Source organism: Rattus norvegicus, chromosome 17 (assembly GCF_036323735.1).
Source record: "Rattus norvegicus strain BN/NHsdMcwi chromosome 17, GRCr8, whole genome shotgun sequence".
In the NCBI taxonomy this organism is placed as follows: Eukaryota; Metazoa; Chordata; class Mammalia; order Rodentia; family Muridae; genus Rattus; species Rattus norvegicus.
Window position 1 is genome coordinate 71326077 of NC_086035.1, and position 7877 is coordinate 71333953.

At 46.2% G+C, this 7877-nt stretch overlaps 1 protein-coding gene across 4 annotated transcripts; it reads left to right on the forward strand.

Moving 5' to 3' along the window:
• The first annotated feature begins 3361 nt into the window (after nucleotides 1-3361).
• Nucleotides 3362-6992, forward strand: Calml3 (calmodulin-like 3). 4 transcript variants are annotated; one of them, XM_063276491.1, is made up of 2 exons: nucleotides 3362-4394; nucleotides 5129-6992. In XM_063276491.1, exon 2 carries the CDS (start codon nucleotides 5542-5544, stop codon nucleotides 5989-5991), a length of 450 nt encoding a protein of 149 aa, XP_063132561.1. In that variant the 5' UTR covers nucleotides 3362-4394; nucleotides 5129-5541; the 3' UTR covers nucleotides 5992-6992.
• Nucleotides 6993-7877: the final 885 nt, after the last annotated feature.

Below are 7877 nucleotides of genomic sequence, written 5' to 3' on the forward strand. Positions count from 1 at the left end.
TTTATTATTATAATAAATATTTATTATTCTGAGATTTTTATGTTATGTATGAAAGGGTGATGCAGTGATAGAATATCTTGGTCATTGAGAGCCAGGGAATACTACAAAAATCACATCACAAAACTTACCTCACGCAAGTGATTTATTGGGGGAGGGGCACAAAATGTCTGCCTCTGAGTAGAGATGGAGAAAGTGACAGGCCAGCCTGTGATGGCCAGCTTTATAGGGGCTATGGAGCACAAACATGGGGGGAGTATGGCAACCATGGAAATGTGTCACATTAGTTGCTAACGGGTGATGGTGGGCCATTGGCCCTGAGTCATTGAAGGTGGAGTTGAGGGGTAGGGGGTTGGCAGATGGGGGTAAGGGGAATAGGTGTAGAGGTAGAGAATAGAGATAGGGGGACGTCTTGTTCCAGAATGTGATCAAAGGAATGTTGGCCGGCCTCATTATGCCCAATAACAAACTTAGTGGGTTCGCATTCAAAAGTTCCATGAAGGAACAAATCAGAAATTTCCAAGCAGCCAATGCATGGCATTATGAAATCACATGTGCATACCACAGTGCAAGCAAGGCCAACAGATTTATATGTGAGACTACGGTGACACTTTGCTGATGTGTTCTCCGATTCCATGTTACTGCAAATGATGTTTAAGAAACAGCCAGATGTCAGGTTTTGATGTAGCTTCAAAGACGACTAACTCAACTTTATGAAATGAGAACCAAAAGCCACTCAAGTGTCCCATCCCTCCCTATCTGCCTGTCTATGGGAAGCTGAGTGGTCACTTGCTTCAAGATAACATTTGCCACACACTTAGCCAGATGCAAATGGCTGTGGAAAAGCCAGGCTTTAAAGAGACCCACAGGACTGCCACCCCTTACCCTAGGGATTGTGTGTGTGTGTGAAGTTATTAATAATTATTTTATAAAAACATGTTACTTGCGTGCACAAATCATGAGACTTTTTTATTATAATTTTTAAGATTCCGTGTCATATATTTATGTATTTTAACTTGAAATACAGTAAATATTGATACATGTATCTCTCATAGACACAAATTCTTTGGTGTTTTAATAACTTTTAAAATATACTTTATTTAAAAAAAAAACTCTTTGTTGGAGCTGGAGAAATGTCTCAGCAGTTAAAAGCACTGGCTGCCCTTCCAGAGGACAGGTGTTAATTCCCAGTACACATATGTGGCTCACAACCATCTCCAGTTCCAGGAGACTGATGATTTCTTCTGGTCCCTGTGGGCACTGTACAAATGTAGTACACAGACATGCATGCAGGTAACACACACATACACATAAAAACTTTTTAAAGTGTTCGTTCCTGTTGTGATTATACACACACATTGCCACACCATACATGAAGAAGTGAAAGATATCGCGTGTTGGTCCTCTCCATACACCATGTTTGAGACAGGGCCTTCCTCGTTGTTTGTGGCAGCATATGCCACCTGTCTAGCTGGCCCTTGAGCTCCTGTCTGTCTCCCATCTTGCTAAAGGAGCACAGGGATTATAACTTTGCATTGCAGTATCTAGCTTTACATGGGTTCTGAATCCAAGCTTCCAACCTTACACTTACATGTCAAGTTCTTCAGCCTCCCAAACTCCCTTTTTAATGTCTTACATATATTAATCACACACAACAATCGGTTGCAATATAGTATCTTTATTGCATATATAAAGCATTCTCAGTAACTTTTAAATGTCTAGAGCAGCGGTTCCCCACCTGTGGGTTGCGACCCCCACTGAGTATTGAACAATTTTTTCCATCCCTGTGAAAGAATCTCATTGGAGACCGCAGATATTCATATTACGATTCATAAGAGCAGCAAAATTCAAGTTATGAAGCAGCGACAAAAATAATTTTATGGTTACCACACGTGAGGAACTGTATTAAAGGGTCACAGCCTCAGGAGGCCTGGGAGCCAATGGTCTACAGAGTCACACATAATTTTTTCTCTTCTGGAAAGAAAGGAGCCAGTGTGGAGGGTGAGAGCTGAGGGGGAAGGGGGAGATTAAGCCGTGAAGTGAGAGCTGTCCCCTCTGCCATAGTTTCCCAATTTTTGGGTTGCAGCAGTGTGGCCACCACAAGGCAGTGCTTCATGAGTCATGGTCGTAGCAATTCTACTGAATGTCTTTCCTGGGTTCTCTTTCAATGTGCCTTTTTCTGTAAATGCAAGTGGACAAAGGCTGGATGTTTGACCCACAAAAACATGCTCCAGGAACCAGGAACCAGAAACCCAAAGCTACCTGTGTCCTCTTGAAGGACAGGATTGTGTCATCCAGCCCTCAGCCCTCATCTTCCATGGGACTGTCTGCTGTGGGTTAATTGTTTTCTAGAGATGCAAACCCTGATTCTTCAGAGGCAGATGGCAACATGGCCAGGTACAGTTTTGCCCCCGGAAGCTGCCAGGTAGTGATAGAGGGGGAGGGGAGTGGTTAACGTGGTCTTCCAGTAGGCTCTTGCTCAGGCCATCAACTGAGAGGATGGGGGTTACGGTTAATCTTTTTTTTTTTCTGCTTTTTCTACTTTAGAACAACTGCTCGCCATGTTCTCACATTCTCCAAAAATGGGAAGTTGCTCAAATTACCTGGTTCACCAAATCCTAATTATCTTCAGAAAGAGAAGAGAGTATTCAGAGTTCAACAAAGCATAGGACCAGTAAGATGACTCAGTGACTAAAGTAGATTGCAATGCAAGACTAGGGGCCTGGATTTGATCCCTGGAATCCTGAATGAAAGTGAAAGAAGAGAACAAATGTGTTGTCCTCTGATCTCTATACAGGTATGTGCCTGGGCACGGGCGCGCACACACACACACACACACACACACACACACACACACACACACACACACACAGGGCTAAACAGTTAAGGGCTCTTGAGTTCAGCTCCCAGCATCCACATGATGGCTCACGACATCCTTGACTCCAGATCCCAAGGAGTGCAGGTCATGGATTCACAGTAAAAAAATAAATCTCCAAAAAAAAAAAAACCCTAAAAATAAAATATATATTTTTATCAGCAGGAGCTTTTAAATCTTATTTATTTCCCTTGATAACAGAAACATATGGTTTAATGAAAAAATTAAATGTGGGAATACATATATACCAATTTTATTACATTTTTATGGGCAGAGGTGTATATATACGTGTGTGTACACATGTGTATACACATGTGTGTGTATGTGTGTCCATGTGTGCACGTGGACCTTCATGCACCATAGCACACATGTAGAGACCAGAGAAAATCTTATGGGGCTGTTTTCTCCTTCCACCTTGTAGGTCCTGGGGATCTGAACTCAGTTCATCAAGCATTCCAGGAAGTGCCTGCCACTGATCTGTCTGCCCCAAAGTGCCTGTCAGCTATTTCAATGTAGCCACAGGATGCTTAACTAACACAGAAAGCCAGTATCAGTAAGGGGGGCTGTGAGGAGAGAAGACGAGTCTCAGCCTAGAAACAGAGATGGTAGCTCCTTATCATCTGCAATCCAACCAATTTTATCTTATTCTATTTCCTGTTCATCCCTTTGCTGGCGAAACAGAAAGAAAAAAAAATGTACCCTAGGGGTTCCTAGCCTGAACACCTTACCCACACCACCAAACATTTAGGAACGTGGAGGAGAGGGGCTTCTGGCCACTCATGGAGTGGCTGTTCACTGTGTGCTTTCTGAGACACCTTACTTCCTCCATCCAACCCCTGGGTCCCCATAGCAACCCATGTCCACACCCTACTCCACCAGGGTTCATTTCACGGTGAGTGGAAGAAGTATGTTGTCTCCCTTGCCTCTCCCACAGCGAACTCTTTCCTTCTCTCTTCTTCCCACACACTCAAGGCCTCGGCTTTGGGGGACCCCTTCGAGCAGGAAGTAACTCATCTGGCAGATAGGCAGCTCCTAGTCTCTCCTGAACCGGAACTCCCTCTAGACAACAAAAACAGGCTGTCATCTACTTGAATGAAGAAGGCACTTGTATACTAATATTGTAAAGAGGAACATGAAGGGAGGTGAGTCTGGGGGTGAACAACCCACCTCCAGGGTAGTCTGGGATCTTCTCTCTTCGTAGCTATAGGTCTTTATAAGTATAATACATTCCCTAGGCACAGTCCTGGCCCCATCCCTACCTATCCAGCAATAGACGTAAGACCCAACTCTGTTTCTCTCCCAAATGGGACTGGGTTGGAGCCCTCTTCCCTAGGTCGTTTCCCTAGCCTCCACTCCCACCCAAAGGGAAGGAGCTGGGGTCCTTCTTGATTATGTTACCTCCTGGAGATTCTCCCACCTTTTGCTCTGACTCGACGCTATGCATGGCTCAGGCAAAGGCTTGCTGAACGCTTCCAACAGTACTGTGATCAAAGGAGAGTGGAGCGATTCCTTGCTGAGTCCGGTAAGGTCTCTCCTGTCTGTTTTTCCTGTCTGTATTCCCTATTCACTAGACAGCAATCATATTGACCGTCTTTCTTCCTCTTAGCCCCACCATGCCCCCCCCTTCCCTAGGTCACTCCCCAGGGTCTTTCTGCAGAAGGGTTGTCCTTGACCATGAACCACCACTACGGCCCATGCCTTTCATTTCCTTTGTGGCGTGCATTAAAAATATCCAGTGACCTTGATTGGGCTTCTCTGTTAGTCTTCTTGATAATTCAGTCACAATTTGAACATGAACTTGAGGGAGGCCGGGACTCCGTGCTGTGTCTATTCTGGATTCTTCTCAGCCTCCGGCAACACCGGCACTCACCAGGTGCTTGGTAAATAGCTGTGAGTGAACGAGTGATAAGCAAACACTTTGGCAGAACTTCTCCACTCACACCATTCATTTCCGAGGACAAGACAACCCTGTTTTTTATCTGGAGGAAAACCCCTCATTCCCATCTGAAAACTCGGGGAAATGGCCAGGTTTAGAAATCACAGACAAGGAGCACACAGGCCACATCTCCTTCTCACCTACAGAAAACTCCACGGAAGAAAGGGGTATGGTTATTTTATTGAGAGTAGAATAGAAGGCTGGTTTGGGAGTAGGTACAGAATGGAGAAATCGAAAGGGAAAATGGCAAACTCAGAGCCAGAAGAGCAGGTTGGGGGTTTTGCTGTTGTTCTTTGATTGTTTTGTTTTTTTATTAAAAGGTTTTCACGTACACCTGGATAAAAAGTGTTGCCCTGACCGCTGCCGGCCCTGCTGGTGTTTGGCGAGGAAAGTTGCCTTTCACACACAAGAGCTGGCGTCAGCTCAATTAGCAGGCCAGCCTGGTTGCTGCTCTTGGACTCTTGTCTAAACAGGACCTGGCCTTCAGGCAACCACAGGGGCGGGGGCGTCTACGGATGGCAGCCCAATCCTACCAGACCAGCCATGGGGGAGGACTCTGCTCCTTCTTAAGATCCAGCCTGTCAAGCCAGGGCTAGAAAGCCAGTCAGCCAGCCGCCCCTTGCAGTCTCCACCTGTCTTTACAGAGCTGGGGAGAGGAGCCCAGCCCACAGTTAGTGCTTGGAAGCATAGACCAGACTGACCACATCTGCCACATCACCCGAGATCTGCTAGCATGGCCAACCAGCTGACTGAGGAGCAAATCGCCGAGTTCAAGGAGGCTTTCTCTCTGTTTGACAAGGATGGGGATGGCTGCATCACCACCCAAGAACTGGGCACTGTCATGAGGTCCCTGGGTCAGAACCCCACAGAGGCTGAGCTCCAAGACATGGTGAACGAAATCGACAAGGATGGAAACGGCACCGTGGACTTCCCCGAGTTCCTGACCATGATGTCCAGGAAGATGAAAGACACCGACAGCGAGGAGGAGATCCGGGAGGCCTTCCGGGTGTTTGACAAGGACGGCAACGGCTTCGTCAGCGCAGCTGAGCTGAGGCACGTGATGACCAGGCTTGGGGAGAAGCTGAGCGACGAGGAGGTAGATGAAATGATACAGGCGGCGGATACAGACGGCGACGGGCAAGTGAACTATGAGGAATTTGTTCACATGCTAGTGTCCAAGTGAGGCTGCGCCAGAAACTGGTACAGCCAGGTGCCCACGAGGCTCCTGGGCTCCAAGCTTAGCTGGGTAATAGCTACCCTCACTGTGGCGGGAATCTTACCCAGGCCTTAGATGTCTTTCCCTGTTTCCCAGCTTCCCCTGGGCTCTATGGACTGCACCCACAAGTCTGCCTTTCACTTTCTGCATCTTATTCTGCCAACTTCCTACCAGCTCGTTCCCCTTGACTGAGAAGGCCTCCGGCTGAGACAGGCATCAACTCCTCCTAGCCGGCAAGAGCTGAAGCAGAAAGTCCCATCTCTGTATGGATAATGAGCCGAAGGACCCACACTCCTATTTGTTTGCTTGCTTGTTTGTTTTTTCCTTTTCTTCTTTTTCCCCGTTTCCAACAGAAATGATCTGTCACCACCACCCAACGCATCAAGGTGGCCTGTGGCCATCAGTTCACACGTCATAGTTCTTGTACATCTTTGGCTGAAGACTGCATCTGTTGAATTTGGAAAGGATCTGAGGATTGGGACGAAGGGCAATGGTGGAGGTTTTAATGACTGAGGTTAGACTGTGTGGAAAATATCCCTTCCCTTCTGTGCAGACTTGCTTGCTCCTTCCTGTCTCAATCAAATCCTGGTTTGTTTGTTTTTTGGTTTTTTTTTTTTTTTTGTATGTTTGTTTTTGGGTTGGTTTTTGTTTGCTTGCTCTTGTTTTTGTTTTTCTTTGTTTGGCTTTTGAGCTGAGAGTAAAGCTGGGGGGGTCATTGTAGCATGTTTGTATCCATCTAGAAGGAAAGAAATTTAAATACAAGAGAGAGGGAAGCTTCAGGGGAATAAATGAGTAAATGACACCCATGCTCCTACTCCTTCTGCTTCTAACTAAAACACTGTTTCTTGTCTAGGAGATAAACCAGTCAGCAACTTCCGTTTTGTTTTGTTTTGTTTTAATGTGTGTGTGTGTGTGTGTGTTTTTTTTTTGTAAATGCAATAAATTCCTAGATTGGTGTGTATAGAAAATCTGGATACAATATATCTTTCATGTAATGACTAAGTCAGTAGCAAAGAACAATTAGACATCTCAGTAAATTAGGGCGGGATGTAGAAAGGTCACTGATAGCCTAGCAAGCATAAAGCGCTGGGTTCTTAATAATCAACCCACAAACTGTGTGTGGGGTTGCGTATCTGTGATATCAGCATTCAGGGGATAGAGGGGGCAGGATCAGAACTTCAAGGTTGTCCTTAGGAGTTAGTGGCCAACCGGTGCTGCAAACCCCAGTTTTAGAAAAGGGAAGAAAGAGAAAGAAATATCAGCTGCTACAATGCCGGAGTCAACTACAGTAGACAGGATCTCAGGGGTTTCATCCTGCTACAGTACAGTCTCTCCGGCCTTGTCAAGTACCCAGTACTTAGAAGGTTGTGGAGAGTTAGAAAGTCTAACTTTGAGATGGTACCACACAGGTACAATAGCAATTCAGAGTAGTTCTGTCTACACTAGCCATACACAGAGGTTGGTCCAGAGACTGGGGGGCCCCTTCACTCATTCTTTGAGTGGCAAGAGGGGTGGAAGCAAAATGCTTTGTAATACGAACCCTAGAGTGGGGCTCATCAAAAAGAAACGCTGACCTTCCTTAGCTCCACCTTCCTGCTATCTCCGTATTTCCTCCTTTGTAAAGTGGCGAGGGTGGGCTGGCTCTGCAGTGACTGGAACAGCCTGTGGTTGCAACCCTGCCCTTCTACTATCTCTATGGTTGTGTCCCTTCGTGATATCAGGACCTGCACACCGTCCTTGCTAAGTGAGAGGTACTCGGTGTACATTGGCACTCGCTACCATCCTATAGGGCATTCTTTGTTTCCTATCTGACAACTGAGGAGTCTGAGTGCCTGTCCTAGGCTTGATCTTCC